The 17961-nt window shown below is 39.2% G+C and overlaps 1 protein-coding gene across 5 annotated transcripts in view; it reads left to right on the plus strand.

The window, feature by feature from the left end:
- The window catches only part of ETFA (electron transfer flavoprotein alpha subunit), a 74848-nt gene that overhangs the window by 55710 nt on the left and 1177 nt on the right, over positions 1-17961 (plus strand). For 4 of the 5 annotated variants that reach the window (XM_008050945.2, XM_021709043.1, XM_008050947.1 and 1 more), the window contains 2 exons: positions 7529-7594; positions 11209-11289. In XM_008050945.2, the coding sequence (XP_008049136.1) occupies positions 7529-7594; positions 11209-11289 (147 nt within the window). The remainder of the gene's footprint in view (positions 1-7528; positions 7595-11208; positions 11290-17961) is intronic. The other variant, XM_008050946.1, reaches the window with a different exon arrangement.

Consider the following 17961-nt stretch of genomic DNA (forward strand, 5'->3'; position numbering starts at 1 on the left):
TGTGACCTACTTGATATGTCTTGGTACTTGCATCTGGAATATGTATCTCTACACAAAGTTTGTGTTAGAAATTTACAAAGAAATCTCCCAACTTCCTAAGTAAGCACTGTCTAGGAAGCTGGGCAAAAATTCTAACTGTATAGCCTGTACTAAATACAAAGAAGAAACTAACCAGTATTAATAAAAATAATTTTCCCCAACATATCACCCCCAGATGAATTGTATCAAGTTAGTAACAACTTTCCTTGACTATAGATAGTAATAGTTAGCATTTTAACATGAAATTTATGATGGTTGGTTGTCTTCTGTCCTATTCAGAACTATAACCCATTACAAAATGCCTTCTAGTTTAGAGATTTAGTGATAATTTTAGAAATAATGATAGCATTATGGTAATAGCTAACATATTTTGAATATTTCATATGTATTTTGTTATTTTAGTCATTACTACAGTCCTATTGACTGCCTGTATTTATCTCCTTTTCCACATATGGAAATTGGGCTTTAAAAGGTTGAATAATTTACCTAAAAACTTAGATTAATCTAAGTCAGGATCTGAAGCCAGCTCTCTCTGATCGTATTTACTTATGACAGTGGTTGAATAATCCCTATTATAATTGAATAAATGTAGTGGTTTCTTTTACTTGCTTATTTTCAACTTTCTTGTCAAGATCTTAGCTTGTTAACTTTCTGTCATCCTTGTTTTCTAATATGCATGTATGGTTATAAATATCTTCCTAGCTATCACTTTAGTTGTATCCCATGTGTTTGAGATATATATATTCTGCCTTTCTTGGCATTTTGTTACAAGTATTTTTTTTTAATTTCTATTTTTATTTTTTGAGTCAGAGTCTCACTTTGTTGTCCAGATTGGAATGCAGTGGCACGATCACTGCTTACTACAGCCTTGGCCTCCTAGGCTCAGGTGATCCTTCCCCCTCAGTTTCCCAAGTAGCTGGGACTACAAGTGTGTGCCACCATGCCTAGCTAATTTTTAAAATTTTCTGTAGAGATGAGGCCTCAGTATGTTGTTGAGGTTAGTTTTGAGCTCCTGGGCTCAAGCAATCCTCCCGCCTCTGCCTCCCACGTGCTGAGATTACAGACGTGGGCTACTATGCCCAGTCTATTTTCATAGGATTGTGAGTTCTTGAGGACAGATGTTTCAGGTCTTCCTGGAGTTTTAAGAAAAAAGATAAGTTACCAGAGAACAAAATTTGTTGGTTGGAGAGTTGCTTTTCAGAGTATAAACTTACTATGTTAAACCAGTATTTTTCATCTGCTTTTGATTTTCAAATAATGGGCCACACTACCTGAAATTTTATGAATTTTCATCACCTATCTATGACTCTCTCAGTGGACTATTCTCTTGTTTAATCTTGCTGCTGCTAATGCTGGTCTTCAGTGCTACCACACTGCTGACTTTGCTTTTTGGTTCACTCCAAGTGTAAGACAACTTATAAACGGTCTTGTTTGGAGCCAATACAAGCAAAGTAGATACACAAGACTAATGCCATTCTGTCTCTAAATCTGTTGTCAGATCAGGTCCACAGTACCCTAGTAGGGCTTGTGAGAAGGCGCTTCTCCAGTTTGTTCTGTGATTATTTTGGATTTATGTTTCCCATGATGGTAACCACTGAACCACATGTGGCTATTGGACACTTGAAATGTGGTTAGTCTGAATGAAATGATATTATTAAAATTAGTCCTAGTCCTACCTGTTTCTTTCATCTTTAATGTGGCTACTAGAAAATTTAAAATTAAATGTGTGTCTTACAAGAGCTATAGATATAGCTTTATTGAATGTATCTGTTTTGGACTTAACAACAGTGTTAGGCTAAAATACAGTGTGCAGATAGGGGATACCTTTCCCCATAGCTTTTGCATTAAACTCTGGAGAAGCAGGGCTCAGATAATACATCTTAGAATTATTCCAGGTTTTTGGCATAAGGTTTGATTAAAGCAGAAGTGATGTTAGTATGTACTTACTTTTTGAAGAAAACGGCAAAAGCCTAATCACCATCGCCAGAGAACACTATAACCATGTTGGATCCCCAGGTTGATTTGATTTCTGTAAAAGTATGAGGATGTCATTACAGTCATCCTTCTGTCTCTCAGACATGCAGTTTTATCAAACTAGGACCGTTAAAACCTGCTTTAAAAAACTTGTTTTGCCAGGCACGGTGACTCAAGCCTGTAATTCAGCACTTTGGGAGGCCAAGGTGAGAGGATTGTCTGAGCACAGAGGTTTGGGACCAGCCTGGGTAACTTGGTAAGACCTTGTCTCTACAATGAGTCAAGAAAAATTAGCCAGGCATGGTGGCACACGCCTGAAGTTCCAGCTACTTGGAAGACTGAAGCAGAAGGATCACCTGAGCCCTGCAGGTTGAGGCTGCAGTGTCTGTGAGCGTGCCACTGCACTCCAACCTGAGCCACAGAGTGAGACTTTGGCTTAAAAAAAGAAATCTTGTTTTACAGCCAGGCACAGTGGCTAATGCCTGTAAACCTAGCACTTTGGGAGGCAAAGTCAAGAGGATTGCTTGAACCCAGGGATTTGAGAGCCTGGGCAACTTGGCAAGACCTCATTTCTACAATAAATCAAAAAATTAACCGGGTATGGTGTGGCACACTTGTAGTTCCAGCTACTTGAAAGGCTGAAGCTGAAGGATCGCCTGAGCCCAGCAGGTCACTGCACTCCAGCCTGGGTGACAATGTGAGACTCCAACTAAAAAAAAAAAATGTTTTGTGCTGGGTGTGGTGGCTCACATCTGTAATCCCAACACTTTGAGAGGTGGAGGCGAGAGGACTGCCTGAGCCCAGGGATTTGAGACCAGCCTAGGCAACTTGGCAAGACCTCATCTCTATAATAAGTTTTTTTAAAACATTAGCCTGGCATGATGGCATGCACCTGTAGTTCCAGTAGCTACTTGGAAGCCTGAGGCAGAAAGATCGCCTGAGTGCAGCTGGTCGAGCCTATGGTAGCTGTGAATGTGCCTCTGCAATCCAGCTTGGGCGACAGAGTGAGACTTCGACTCAAAAAAAAAGAGAATAAACAAAAAACTTGTTTTGTTTGAAGGACTAAGGGAGCAGAAACAAATGAGGATAGATTGCAAAAGTAGATTCCCTTTTTGGCAGAGCCTTTCTGCTTCCCAGTGGCCAGTACAGAAAGTGAGGGGTTGCCAGAGAGCCCAAACTCTGTCATACTTCTTTGCCATTTTTCTTTATTGGATTATAGATTTTTATGGCCTTGCCTTACTTGGCTTGTATTGTTAGACTGTGCATCTCTTGAGGACAAGAAACAGAATTAGTCATCTTTTTATAGTACTTGTAAGGTACAACAGCAACAAGAGCAGTAAAGTCAGTTAGCCAGTGCTACTCTACTCTTTCCTGTAATGGTGCACTTAGGAAATCATAATATTTGTACCACAGGGGATTCTGGCCACCCAGCACTTCTGCTAGTCCATACAACTCTTGTACGAATTTCTAAGGTACCCCTTTCTCAAGTTACTTTACTGCCATCTGTTGGGAAACTGTTGTAATAAAGGCAGGCTATAATTACTGTGATGTAAATGGTATCTCCCTCCAGGGTTGTTCAGTGTGCAGCCTAGATGTACATGGTGGTCCTGAGACCACTTCAGAAGCCCACTGGCCACCCAGTGGGCTGAAGGAATCAATATTTAAACCAGCCTCAACTCATGAGAGGCACGGTGGTGTGGCTTGGGAAACCAGACACTGCCAAGGACTGAAGCCTCAACCGTGGCCCTGTGAAGCAGGAGTTCTTGTAGTCCCGGTTTTTCAGATGAGCAAGCTGAGCCATGGAGAGGTTATGTAACAGGCCCATGGCCATGCGACTCTGATGGCCGAGCTGGGATCTGAACCTGGCAGAGTCTTGGTGCTTACCCTCAGCAGCATACTCCTCTGACAGCAGCTGTGAAGCTGCATCAGGTACAGCAGTCTGTGTCCTGCTGCTGTTTCCATCTTAGCCCACTGTGAAGCCCAGGCCTTAGCCCTGGGGTCTTTGGATGAGTCTGCAGCTGTCATCATTTCTAGGTTTTAGCAAAGAAAACGGAACATGTGCTTTCTTCTGCCAGCCCTTATCTGTGCTTGAGGGCTGTCCCTTCTCTGTATTTCAGAGTAACCTCTGGTCCTGCGTCCTGTGGCTTTACTTCCTCCCAGTCCCCATTCTGGCATCATGGAGCGACCGACCCAGTCTGCGGCCAGCCACTCGGATTGATCTGCTCTCTCTTCTAAATTCTTACTCTCCTAGCTTTTAGCCACTAGAACTGTCTCCAAGATTACCCCTCCTCCTTCTGTGTCTGTTCTTTAATCCCACCTCCTTTTGAATACTTAATTGCTGCTCTCCCCTCCAACATTTCTCATGTTCTATCCAGATTGTCTTACTGTTTGATTTAGCAGGAAAGTGCCCCAGGGCAGGGATTGTCCTGTTATGCTGTGGAGCAGTATCTGAAGTATTCCATAAATTAGCATCTGTAGAAAGTTTTGTATATACTTATTATTATTATTATTGAAGTACAGAAATGCTTTCTGAACCATGAGGAATTAGACTAGGATATTAGCCTAATTGCCTGTACATGTTTTTAAAAAAGGAAGAAAAAAGCCTCCCTTCCTGCCTGAGAGAGCTATCAGAGCCTCAGAACAGCAGCCAAAATCCCTGGACTCTTCTGTGTTATTGTTTCAGTGCATTTATATTTGTTCAGATAACCGTGTTTGCAAGACAGTACAGTCCTATTGGTCATGTGGATCCGTATGGACTATTTATGTTGATCAGAAAGGTAGAAATAGCTCCAGGCACCTGACTTGGTTTGTCTTGAGCCAAAATACGTTATTTTCTTAGTGATATTTTTAGTTATGGTCAATGGAATTCACTTTGGGGGAGGCAGGAGTTTTTAAGCAAATTTCATTTATATTATGTTTATGCTTACTGCCAGATTGAGTGACTCAACATTTTATTAGCCTTTTATGATGGAAATAGAGCTTTTAAGACCTGTTGAATTTTAATGTAGAAATGTATGTCAGAAAGTCTCATTTACAGGACTATTGATCTCTTCTAATGCTTGCTTTGAGAATATACCTCGAAGAATGGTTAGTGAGACCGTTTCTATTGTCCAATCTGTCTAGCTAAAAAACTTGCTTTAAAAATCTTCATATGAGAGTATGATTGGCCTGGTTTTCCTAAATATGAGTTTCAGTAAGTCATATTTTGATTAACAATTTAACAAATGTCCCCTTATAAATGAAATCCTAGTCAGAATAAACTGAAATGACCCTTAAAATTATCATTTGAGGCCGAGTACAGTGACTCATGCTTATAATCCCAGAGCTGTAGGAGACTGAGGTGGGAGGGTGGCTTGAGACCAGGAGTTGGAGACCAGCTCCAACATAGTGAGACCTTGTCTGTCTCTACAAAAAATCAAAAACAAACTAGCCAGGTGTATTGGCACATGCCTGTAGTTTCAGCTACTCGGGAGGTTAAGGTGGGAGCACCACTTGTATCCAGGAGACTCAGTAAGTTGTGATTCTGCCACTGCTCTCCAGGCTGGATGACAGAGTAAAAACAAACAAAAAACTATCAATTGAAGTTACCTGTAGTTCTTAAATAGAAAATAACTGTGCCTTTTCAAAGAAAATTTTCTCATTCATGTGAGTGTCCATGTCTGGGGAGACAGACAGTATAATGTCAGGACCTAATTGCACTTTGTCCAACTGTGTATAGTCATGATTAACACACTAGATATATTAAACACAGAATCACAGAGCACACAATTGCTTTTTATCCTGACCCATACATGTTACCTTCTGCAGTATACCTCCCCACCCTAAGACACTGTCTCTTTAAGCCAAACTGTTTTTACTTATCTTCAGGCTTTTGATAACTGCAGAGCCAAATTGAATCAGAAAACAAGCTCAGCTCATTTTTAGATGATTAACTCACTTTAGAGACTAAATTGTTTCCTTGTCCAGGTTACACAGCGGTATCTGCTGCTCTGGAAGCAGTTGGACACTTTATGCCTTTAAAGATAAAGCCTAGGGACGTACCACCAAAGTGCTGGACAGTTACAGAATTCAAGCTGTCAGAGAGCTGAGGGGTTACCTATTGTAGTGTTCTTAGCTCTGGCTGTGCGTTAAGAGTCTTCTGGAGAGTCTTAAACAAGCACCAATGCTGGAGCTGCACCGCTTCTGTTTACAGCTGGAGGAAGTGAGGTCCTGAGAGGAGGATTGGCTTGTATGTGGCCTTGCACACCTAGGTCCTATGAAAACTCACATTAGGAGGCAATAACATTATCCCAGATCCTCGTTGAAATGCTCTCTTACTTTAGAGTGAGTAGTTATTAAATTAGATCATAAGCAGTGCAGAAAACAAGGTGGGAGCACTCGACACTGTCACCTCCCTGTAATGAAACTGTGACAGAGCCTTTTACGTATTATTTATATTGAGGAGAGACTTTACTGTCGTAGCACAGAACTGTGGTGTCAGTTGGGTTACATGATAAGTATTCCTCCTACCCACGCTAGGACTTGCTAGTTCAGGTTATGTGTGGGAAAAGGTTTCCAGTTGAAGCTTTAATTATACCTAGTAGACAGAATGAAGCAGCAAAGCTTTTTAAATAAATGAAGTACTTATTAAATCAGTTTTCTATGATGATAATTAGTTTTAACTTTCAAACATGGGTATTTTAAACATTTTAGCTAAGGGAACAGAATAGTAGTCAGTCATCATTCCCTTTGTAATTATTAGAGACACGGAACAGGAAGAGGTGCAAATACCAACACTGAGAAACTATGGCATGGGGACCTTTTTCTTAGGTTCTGGAAACACAAGCGTTCAGCCCAGGTCTTGGAGAAGTGTGTTATTTTTTATTCAGAGAGATTTAGTGTGGACGTGTGTGTGTGTGTGTGTGTGTGTGTGTGTGTGTGTGTGTGTGTATGTGTGTGTGTGTTCAGAACCTCTTGACCTCGATTTGTAGTCCTAATTTTTCTAAATACAAAGTTTAATAAATATATCCTAATTACGATTTTAGTAAGTATCCTTTTGTGAGAAGGCAAACAACTAAGTGAACATCTATTTTCACATATTTGAATGTATGTGTTTATGTGTTAATATGCAATGCATGTGCATTGTGAATGGGTATATACAGTGTGTATGAGTTGTGCAGTGGTATTGAGATGTGTGCCACAGATAGAAAGTACTACCTCACAGGTAATTGTGAGATTGAGACATTTGATGTAAGATGCTTAACACAATGGGGCACACAATAAATGCTCGATAATCCTTATTCGTCACATATTATTCTATCACCTTTAAAGGAATTCATAGTAAAAAGAGCTGTGGGTTCTTAACTGTGGGTTAAGAAGATGAAGGGTAAAGGAAAGCATAATTTAAGTACTACATTTTGCATCTATTTTATTTAACATATTGTTTGCCTAAAACTTAAATTGCTAATAGTAAACACTTTGGAAAGTATTATGGCATATGTATTTACATATTAATAATCTGCTCATTTTATTTCAGGAACTTTACATTGCTGTTGGAATATCTGGAGCCATCCAACATTTAGCTGGGATGAAAGACAGCAAGGTAATTGTATACAACAATAATGCTAACAGGAAGTTTTCGCATTTTAAAATTTGGGTTTCACCGTATGCTTCCATGTAGTTACAGTTTGTATAGTCAAACCGCTCAAATTAACATAGATCTGGGAACTGAAATAAATTTAAGCAACTGCTCCCTGCCTCAAGATGTACTCTTGGTTGGAGAGGCAGTGCTGTGACACACAGAGAGGCCTGAACCTGAGTGGCAGCTCCATTGCTTGCCTAACGCATGATGTGTGCTGTCCATGACTCGGTTTTTTTGTCTGCCAAATGTGAGTGTTGGGTGATGATCACAAATGTCTCCTTCAGTTATAACAGTTTATGGGTAGAAAATATGAGGCTTAAACAATTCTGTTGGGTTCTGACCATCAAACTTGTTCATGAGATTCTGATTCCTGATTCTCTCTCTGTCTGCTTCAGCCTGGTCCTCTAACATATGTCAATAGGGCCATCTTGGGTTGTTATCAGAGTATGGCTGGCACATTTTGGGTTAGAGCATCAGGCTATCTTAATACCCTAGTAATTGTCAAAAGTGCAATAAGTAGAGGAAGCACTTGAATTTAACTTGCTACTTGGACTACCTCTGGAAGTCCTGTGTAATGACTCTGTGAACATATATTTCAGAATATGACACATTAATTCATGCATAATAATGTACAGTTTGAATTATGAACTTATCTTTCATGAAGTCAGAGATGCTTCTGACACTCCTGCATTTATCCATTCAGATGGAAGCTTGATATAAAAGATAATAAAACTTTTAACAGGCTTAACTTCTAACCTGAAGAAATGCACGCACTACCTCCTTGTAGCTTCTAAATGAATTGGCCCAAAACCAGTCAGATTTTACAGTTGGATGGCAGGTTTCTTTACTGAGCTATGAAAATAGTGCCAATGGGGAAAATGTGATTGCTACATTAAAAAAAAAAAAAACTCCAATGCCAACAGCCTTAAAATATATTTTTAGCCAGACAAGTTCAGACATATCTAAAATTCTGCTTCTCTAAAAGAGTCTGCCTGTCGAGAGGATCCTTGTGAAGATCACCCCGTGCCAACAGGGCTGGATCATGAGAAGGACAGACTAGACAGAGTATGTTGAAGCAAATAGGAAGCAGTTGAAGTGAGGAGACCCGTGTTGGGGGACAATCCATAAGAACAAATTTCAACCAAGAGTTTGTCTCTCTATTTAGTCAATAAATATATATATTTTTTGAGTTGGAGTCTCACTCTGTCACCCAGACTGGAGTATGGTGGCCGCTCCTGGCCACTGCAACCTCAGCCTGCTGGGCTCCAGCGATCCTTCCGCCTCAGCCTTCTAAGTAGCTGGAACTACAGGTGTGCACTACCACACCCGGCTAATTTTTTTTTAATTTATTGTAGAGATGAGGTCTCGCCAAGTTGCCCAGGCGGGTCTTGAACCCTCAGGCTCAGGCAATCCACTCACCTTAGCTTTCCAAAGCACTGGGATTACAGGCTGAGCCACCGAGTCTGACTGTCAATAAATATTTATTAAGCATGTGCCTTGTACTAGCTGCTGGGGATGCTTAAATAAAGGGACAGCCCCGTTTGCTACTGTCTTGTGTAGGAGATGGACAATCTTTAGTTGCAATCTTGGTTACATTCTAAAATGGGATATTAGAATGGTTTAAATCTGTCAGTTACATTGCCTGCAATCTGCAGTTTTAATTATTATCCTGGTGTAGCTGAAAGAATACAAGATTTGATTGTTATATCAAATGAATCAATGTAATTAAAGCACCTTTTGAACTATATGCATAATAATATGGTTGAATACAACCTGTGCCTTTCAAACTCTGTAAGAAGAAAAAGCTTGAACTTACAAGGAGCTATTAAGAGAGCTCTTGAGTACAAGCAAGATTTTATCATAGTTATTTACAGTTGATTATTCAGGAATATTATTTTAGTAATCTGAAAAACTATAACCAGCCACATGTTTTTTCTCAAATACTGTAGTGGTTCCTGGTCCACAGTGAGGTGCTCTTTTCTTTAAAAATAGCTTTTATATGGTGGGATGAAAAAGCTTTCAGATGATTAAACTGTCAGATGTTTGACTAGGTGGCCTCTGGAGAATCATTAACCATCATTAATTAAATAAATCTGTGCTTATAGCTGTGAAACAGGCTACATGTTCCAAAAAGAGAGACACCTCAATACAGAATGATACCTGTGATTCAAAATGTTGGTCTCTGTGATTTTGAGTTGAGGCTCATATTTGAAACTTGTTGATTGTCTCTGGCCACTCAGCTTATATGTGGCATGTTTCTCTGGATTAGCAATTACCTAGACTACACTGTGCTCCAGCCTTAGATATTCTGGCATATTCTGCCCATCTCTTTGAGGAACCCACTAAGGGAGTTACACAGATGTTAGATGTTGTGTAGTCTGTATTTTAAGCATTTTGATTTTGGCTACATCAAAATACTTAATATATTTTTAATATCAGCTGTTTTCACAAGATATATTAACAGGCAGGTAGAAACTTAATTTACTTCAAGAGATTTGAGTTATTATAACCCACTGTCAAAATAATAACCACATTAGTGTCAAACTCTAATCTTACTTTAATTGCAGTGATGTTAGAAGCATCTATGGGGATGCCAAACTACTTGTAATATGTAAATAAACCTGATATTAACAAAAAAATGATTTTGAGTGACTATTTTTCCTTATTTTCTTAATAATCTGTCTTTTCCTTTCACATTTAAGAATATTTTTATAGAAGATAAGAGAAACATTTGACAGTTTTTATAAAACATATGGTAATTTTCTTATTTTATTACATGTATTTGCTCTATACATAAGAACTTAAAAATTTTTGTTTTAACGTTCTCTTTTAATCACAGGCTGACAAGATAGTTAGCTTTTATATTCTTAGAACAGACCCAGGGTAATAATTTTAAAATAATAAATGTAGGACAAAGTGATTTGAGCTACAAAGGCTGTGAATTTGGGTATAGATTTGTTACTTTTTCATAAAAAATCCAATTTTTTTAATAAGTCACAAAAGAACTTTAAAAATTATATGTGTGTGTGTGTGTGTTTTGGGGGGTTTTTTGGGTTTGTTTTTTTTTTTGAGACAAATTCTTACTCTGTAGCCCAGGCTGCAGTGCAATGGCACGATCATGGCTCACTACGGCCTGGACCTCCTAGGCTCAAGTGATCCTTCCGCCTCAGCCTCCTGAGTATCTGGGACTGCAGGCATGCACAACCATGCCTGGCTAACATACATGTGAAGATGAGGTCTTGTTATATTGCCCAGGCTGGTCTGAAATGCCTGGGCTCAAGCAATCCTCTTGCCTCAGCCTCCCAAAATGCTGGGATTACAGGTGTGAGCCAAGGTGCCTGGCCAAAAAAAATGATGATTTTAAACTTTTTAATACTAAGGTGAGCTAATGGTGGATGAGAGATCATTTTATTATTCTATCTCAGAAATTTCTAATATGTTTATAATATTGGAACAGATGCATCAAATTAATCTTATTTGATAGCCATATTGTTGTAAGGGAAGTTAAAATAGAACTATCAATCTATGTGGTATGCTTTTTTTAAAAAGTCAAACTTATTGTTTTTATTTCACAGACAATTGTGGCTATTAATAAAGACCCAGAAGCTCCAATTTTTCAAGTGGCAGATTATGGAATAGTCGCAGATTTATTTAAGGTAAACCTGCCTTGAGAGAAATTGCTGTTATCTAGATTGCCATCCAAGAACCTCTTAGAGTTGGTCAGGAATGAAGTGTTAAAACAAAATATTGTGCATGTGTATGTGTATATTGTTAATATATTTGCACAATTTTTACCTACTTAATGTTAAGTTGCCCTAATAGATATGTGTTGCTTAGAGAGAGCATTATAGCTTTCCCCTTAAAAAGTCCAAATCGTCTTTAAAATAGCCACGTGGCTCACACAATCCACAGTGAAGGGCTATGGGCCTCAGTGGAAAGGTTGCGGCTTGAGAACAGCCAGGATGTTCCCCTCAGCAGGAGGTTTGGCTCCTTACCATGACTTCATCAGCACTGCCCATAATAGGTGAGCCAGTGGGTGCACATTGAGAGCACATTTGTACTCTGAAGTATATGTTCATGCTCAGTGAAGGATAGATATGGGACCCTTCAACTGCTCAGTGATTACTCAGTATGGGCTCTTGCTCTGGCTCAGTGTAGGGCACCCCTCCCCTCAGGAGGTTCCCCGCAAAGAGCCTAGATCTTGTCTTGGGAAGAATATACCCCCTCCCTTCAGTGACCCTGAGGGCCTATATCTGAAATCTGGGATTCAGGTAGGTCATCTGCTCTCATTGCCTGAGCCAGTGTGTAAGAACAAGGAGTAATGGCTGTCACTTGGCCACTGTCCCAGTGGGAAGGGGAGCTGGTATGAAAATTTTTTTTGTTTCTCTATACAATGATAACTCTGTTCAAACAGCAAGAATTTAGTTCTTACTAGTAGGTGTTAATAGAGAGGTAAATACTCTTTTTATTTAGAAGCAAAATTAAACACTCTCTGAACCTTAACCATGTACCATATTGACATGTTTGCAAATAGGCATCACTCTAGATGCCTCTTATTTTTCCTCAAGAGACTATCTTAATAAACTTATTAGTAATTTTGTGTATTTTAAATTATCACTATAGATTGCAAGGTACACGGGAAATGTTCATGTTAAAGAGATCAAGTTTAAATAGTTGGAAATTTCCAGTGTTCTTCCAGTGGACACCTTCTTGGGGCAGGAACTTCTAGAGGCATTATTGAGGGATTGGCATCACACTGCTTCTGTTTTGAGGGCAGCTCCCAGATTCAGCTTGGGAGTGTGTGTGTGAACTCAAAAGAGGTATCTCAGTGAGAGGGAGTCCTGAGACAGGAAGGTAGAAAGGACCTCAGAAATCATCCAGTCTGCTGACATCCAGCTTGACATTCACAAGCAACTTTTGATGTTTTAAGAAACTCACATTTGACTATAGAGAGACTGTGGGCCAAGATATCATGTTTATTTTCTTTTAGCATGAATTATATTAAGGTAATGACTATCTCATGCAGCTCAGAAGTTCTGAAGTGCAGTTATATGTATCTTTAATACAAAGTTTAAAAGTCCTTAAAAATGCAGTTTGGGGAAAAAAACTAATTAAAGATTGTGGAGGCAGGGCTCGGTGGCTCAGCCTGGAATCCCAGCACTTTGGGATGCCAAGGCGAGTGGATTGCCAGAGCCTGCAGGTTCGAGACCCGCCAGGGCAACTTGGCGAGACCTCACCTCTACAAAAAATCAAAAATTAGCCGAGAGTGGTAACGTGTGCCTGTAGTTCCGGCTACTTGGAAGGCTGAGGCAGAAGGATTGCCAGAGTCCAGCAGGTCGAGGCTGTGGTAGTCGGGAGCGTGTCACTGCACTCCAGTCTGGGCGATGGAGTGACTCCAACTCAAAAAAAAAAAAAAAAGATTATGGAAATATTAAAAATACTACAGACTCCCATTTGTTACTACATGAGCAACACAAGCTAGATGCATTCTTTTCAAGTTGTCTGTCCCGGAGAGGTGTGATCAGGGACAGTCACTCAGCAGGTTATTGACACAACTGAATACTACTCTTGTACCTTGGATAAGTTGCAGTAAAAAGAATCACACCTTTATTGAACTCTAGGAACCTGGATAGTGCCCATCAAATTGTTTTCTTGACTGAAATCAGAATGAGCATATTGTAGATGAGTATTACAGTAATTCTGATAGAAGAGCAGACAAGGTGGTTTAGTGATATACTCCTCACTGGGTCCACCCTCTGTTTTTAAAAAATCAACTTTAAAGGTATAACGTTTAAAAATACAGTTACACACATTATGAGTGAGCATTAATTAGCATTATTTGGAATTAAGATCTAAAGAAAATGTAATTGGGAGTCAAATAATAGCTGTACAAAGGACTTTATACTATATTTTTATATAAAAATTTTATGTTGCAAACTGTATCACTCATAACATGTATATATAGTTGTAATCGTTTCCTAGGTGATATTTTACCCTATATAACCATGTCTGGAGTAAAAATGTATGAGGGAGGACCCAGAAAAAAACTGGAATTTATTTATTAACAATTGTTTATTCTTACATGTTTAAACTTCAGACACCTTCAAAGTACTCTCCGTTTGATGTAATACACCTATTGAAATGCTTTCTCCACTGCTCAAAACAGTTTTTGAACTCATCAATTGTGATGTCTTTTAGTGCTTCTGTTGTTTCACCTCTTCCACATTGGCAGAACATCTCCCTTTGAGGGCTTTTTTCATCCAAGGGGGAAAAAAAGACACTTAGGGTGAGATCAGGTGAATAGGGAGAGTGGGACATGGGGATCATGCCATTTTTGTCAAAACCTACTTAACACTCAGCATGGTGTGGGCAGGTGTGTTGCCATGATGGAAGAAGAACTAGTCACCTGTTTGCTACCACTCGAGACCTTCATTCTGCAATTCATGACGCAACCCTCTCAAAACTTTCAGTTAAAAACTTTGGTTGACCATATAATCCGGAGGAACGAATTTTGAGTGTACTACCCTCCAAAAGATAATTCTGTTTTGGGGGGGTGTCCCCCCTCATATATGCATAACATTTTATTCTCTTATATTTATTGTTTTACTTCACCCTTCGACTATCATGAGTTAGAAAGGACAAATGCTTTTCTCTCATAAAACAGAAATAATATGGAACAGTAACTAAGAACTTTAATTCAGTTTCTGTCTCGGCCATATACAAGTTAAATTATCTTGGCCAAGTTATTTAATCTCTATACACAACTTCCTTCTAAGTTATATATATATATATCTTACACTACCTACCTTAAAGGTTGTAATGAAGATTAAGTGAAGCCGGGCTCAGTGGCTCAGCCTGTAATCCCACGCCTTTGGGAGGCTGAGGTGAGTGAATTGCCTGAGCCCACAGGTTCGAGACCCACCTGGGCAGCGAGACCTCATCTCTACAGTAAATCAAAAAATCAGCTGGGTGTGGTAGCGCATGCCTGTAATTCCGGCTACTTGGAAGGCTGAGGCGAAAGGATCGCCGGACCCCAGCAGGTCGAGGCTGCGGTGGCCGGGAGCGGCCACTGCACTTCAGTCTGGGCGACAGAGTGAGACTCCAACTCAAAAAAAAAAAAAAAAAAAGAAGATTAAATGAGGTTATACTGCACCTAGTACGGTCTGGGATAAATATTAGCCATCTGCTTATTTCCTTCAATTCAGGTACATAATAGAGGCTCAATAAATGGTAAATACTGTAATCAGAATTAAAGTGACAGGGCATAGGACACTCACTACCTAGCTGCTTTTTGTTTTTAATATAATAGCTTTACTGAGATATAATTCACATACCATAAAGTTCCTCATTTTAAAATGTACAACTCAAGGGGTTTTAGTAACTTCACAAACTACTGTCGAGTTCCAGACCATTTTCATCAACCCCTACCTATTAGCATTTACTCCTTTTTCTACCCTCCCCTTCCAGCTCCAGGCAACATTAATATACTTTGTCTCTATAGTTTTTCCATACCTGGATATTTCATATAAGTGGAATTATGTGATCTGTGGTCTTTTGTGGCTGGCTTCTTCGTATAAAGGTTTTCAAGCTTCATCCACATTGTAGTATGTGTCGGTACTTTTTTTTTCTTACCAAATAATATCCATTGTATAGATATGGCACATTTTGTTTATCCATTTATTATTTGATGGATATTTTGTTTTTTCCTCCCTTTTAGCTGTTATGAATAATGCTGCTATGAACATTCATGTATAATATTTTGTGCTGACATGTTTTCATTTTTCTGGATACATGTCTAGGACCGGATGCTGGGTCACGTGGTAACTATGTTTAACATTTTGAAGATCTGTTAGAAGGTTTGCAAAATGGCTGCCACACTTTGCATTCCCACCAAAATTGTGTGGGGACTCCAATTTTTTTCATATACTCACTAACACTTGTTATTGTTTGTTTTTTATTATAGCCATCCTAGTGGTTGTGAAGTGGATATCTCATTGTGACTTTGATTTGTATTTAGGATCTTTTCATTGCTTATTTACCATTTGAATATTATCTTTGGAGAAATATCTATTCAGATCCTTTGCCCATTTTAAAGTTACATTGTCTTTTTATTTTTGAGTCATAAGAATTCTTTACATATTCTGTATACTAAACACTTATTAGCGACATGATTTCCAGATATTAATAATTTTTCCCATTCTGCAAGTTGTTTTTTCACTTTCTTGATGGTGTCCTTTAAAGTATGACAGTTTTAAATTTTGATGAAGTCCAACATCTATTTTTTTCTTTTACTGCTTATGATTTAGGTCTCATATCTAAGAAACCTTTGCCTAATCCACTGTAGTGAACATTGTTAGCCTTTGAGTATCTTTTCAAGTCCTTTTTGGGTATATACTTAGGAGTGGAATTGCTGGGTCATATGGTAGTTCTCTGTTGAGCTTTATGAAAAGTCTCCAAACTGCTTTCCATAGTAGTTGCATCATCTTACATGGATTCCAGTTTTTCCACATCCTCACCAACACTTATTTTCTGTTTTTTTAATTATAATGTTTCTCGTAGGTATGAAGTGGTATCTCGTGGTTTTGATTTGTAGCTCCATGATAACTAGCAATGTTAAGCACATAAACACAAGAAAAGTTGCTCATTGGCCATTTTTATATCTTTTTTGGAGAAATGTCTGTCCAAGTCCTTTGCCCATCTTTTAGTCAAGGTGTTTGTCTTTTTATTGATTTGCAGGAGGTTTTTAAATATATATTCTGGATACTAAATGCTTATCAGAGATATGATTTCCAAATATTTTCTCCCATTCTGTAGGTTATCTTTTCTCTTTCTTGATAATATCCTTTGATGCACAAGTTTTTAATTTTGATGAAGTCCAGTTTATCTTTTTGTTGTTGTTTCTTGTGATTTGGTGTCATATCTAAGGATTCATTGCCAAATTCAAGGTCATGAAGATTTACCCCTGTGTTTTCTTCTAAGAGTTTTATGGTTTTTAGCTCACATATTTAGGTTGTTGGTCCATTTTGAGTTAACTTTTAAATATGGTGTAAGACAGGTGTCCAACTGTATTCTTTTGCTCATGGACACCCAGTTGTTCCAACACCATCTGGAACACCATCTGTTGAAGAGACTCTCTGTCCCCACTGAATGGACTTGGCATGCCACCAGTCATTTTAGACCTTTTTCTCTTCTTCCCAGCGTAACTATTCACTGCGGTCATTATGATCTCTTTACTCTATCTGGAACCTGCAGCCTTTGTCTCTGCCTCATTCCTTGCCCATAGTCCTTTTCTTCTCTAGGTTGATGAATTTTCCTAATCACTGATCTTTCTTCCTCAGAACCCCTGAATTTGGAGCATTTAATGCTCTTCTTCTACGTTCCAGTGTAAGACAGCACACTTCTGATTGGGTGGTTCATGGGCCTCTCTTCTCTCCAGCTAGGAGGCAGAACTCCTTGTGGGCAGGAGTCAGGCCTGGACAGATAACTTCTCTTTCTCCCTTACTGAGGAAGTACTGAGTGAATGAGTGAAACATACTTGTATTGCGATTATATCAATAGATCGCCTTTTTAAAAAACCTCAAATTCCCTCTTGCTTGATCTTTCTGAGTAGGGAGCTGCCTCTGTAATATCTAAAAGAGGATAAAAACAAGAATCGAGATCATTCAGTGTGCTCAGACCATCAGACAGTCAGTGAACCTGAGTTAGCATTTTCTGTTCCCTAAATGAGGCATTGTGTGGTATGCTGGAAAGTCTGTAGTTGGTCTCATAAAAAAGATAACAAGTGATGAAGGGAGAAAATCTTCTCAACCCTCTCGTGAGGAGTGTGGTAAGGAGACATTCTTTACGGTTTAAAAAAAAGTATATATTCTAAACCAAATTAGTGATTCACTTCCTAGGGAAAGAAGTTGGGCTCGAGACAATTTTTCATGAAGCACACACATTCCACATGAGGCTCAGTTAGCATGTCATTCGTGCGACTGGCATGAGCTCATGGTCTCTCCATCAAGCAGAGCTGGTAGCAGTGGTGCCAGCACTTAATGCCGCCCCTGAGCAAATGCCTGCTGGCTCCATGGTAAACATGGGCCTTTTAATAGGCTGGAGACAAAGTGACATTCGGAAGAAACAACATGTCGACAATTTCCTTAATAAATTTTGTACGAACACATTATTTCCACCTAATGGAAATGTAGCTCTCTTAAATAATTGAGAAGCTGTATTCATCAGTGGCAAGTTCAGCTGGGATCTTTGTGAGTGAGGGCAGCCGACAACCCCTTGGAAGACGGGGTAATTGATATTTTACACAGGTGGCTGGGCTGGTTTTCAGAATG

Source organism: Carlito syrichta, unplaced genomic scaffold, assembly GCF_000164805.1.
Source record: "Carlito syrichta isolate Samal-C Ts95f unplaced genomic scaffold, Tarsius_syrichta-2.0.1 Scaffold154498, whole genome shotgun sequence".
In the NCBI taxonomy this organism is placed as follows: Eukaryota; Metazoa; Chordata; class Mammalia; order Primates; family Tarsiidae; genus Carlito; species Carlito syrichta.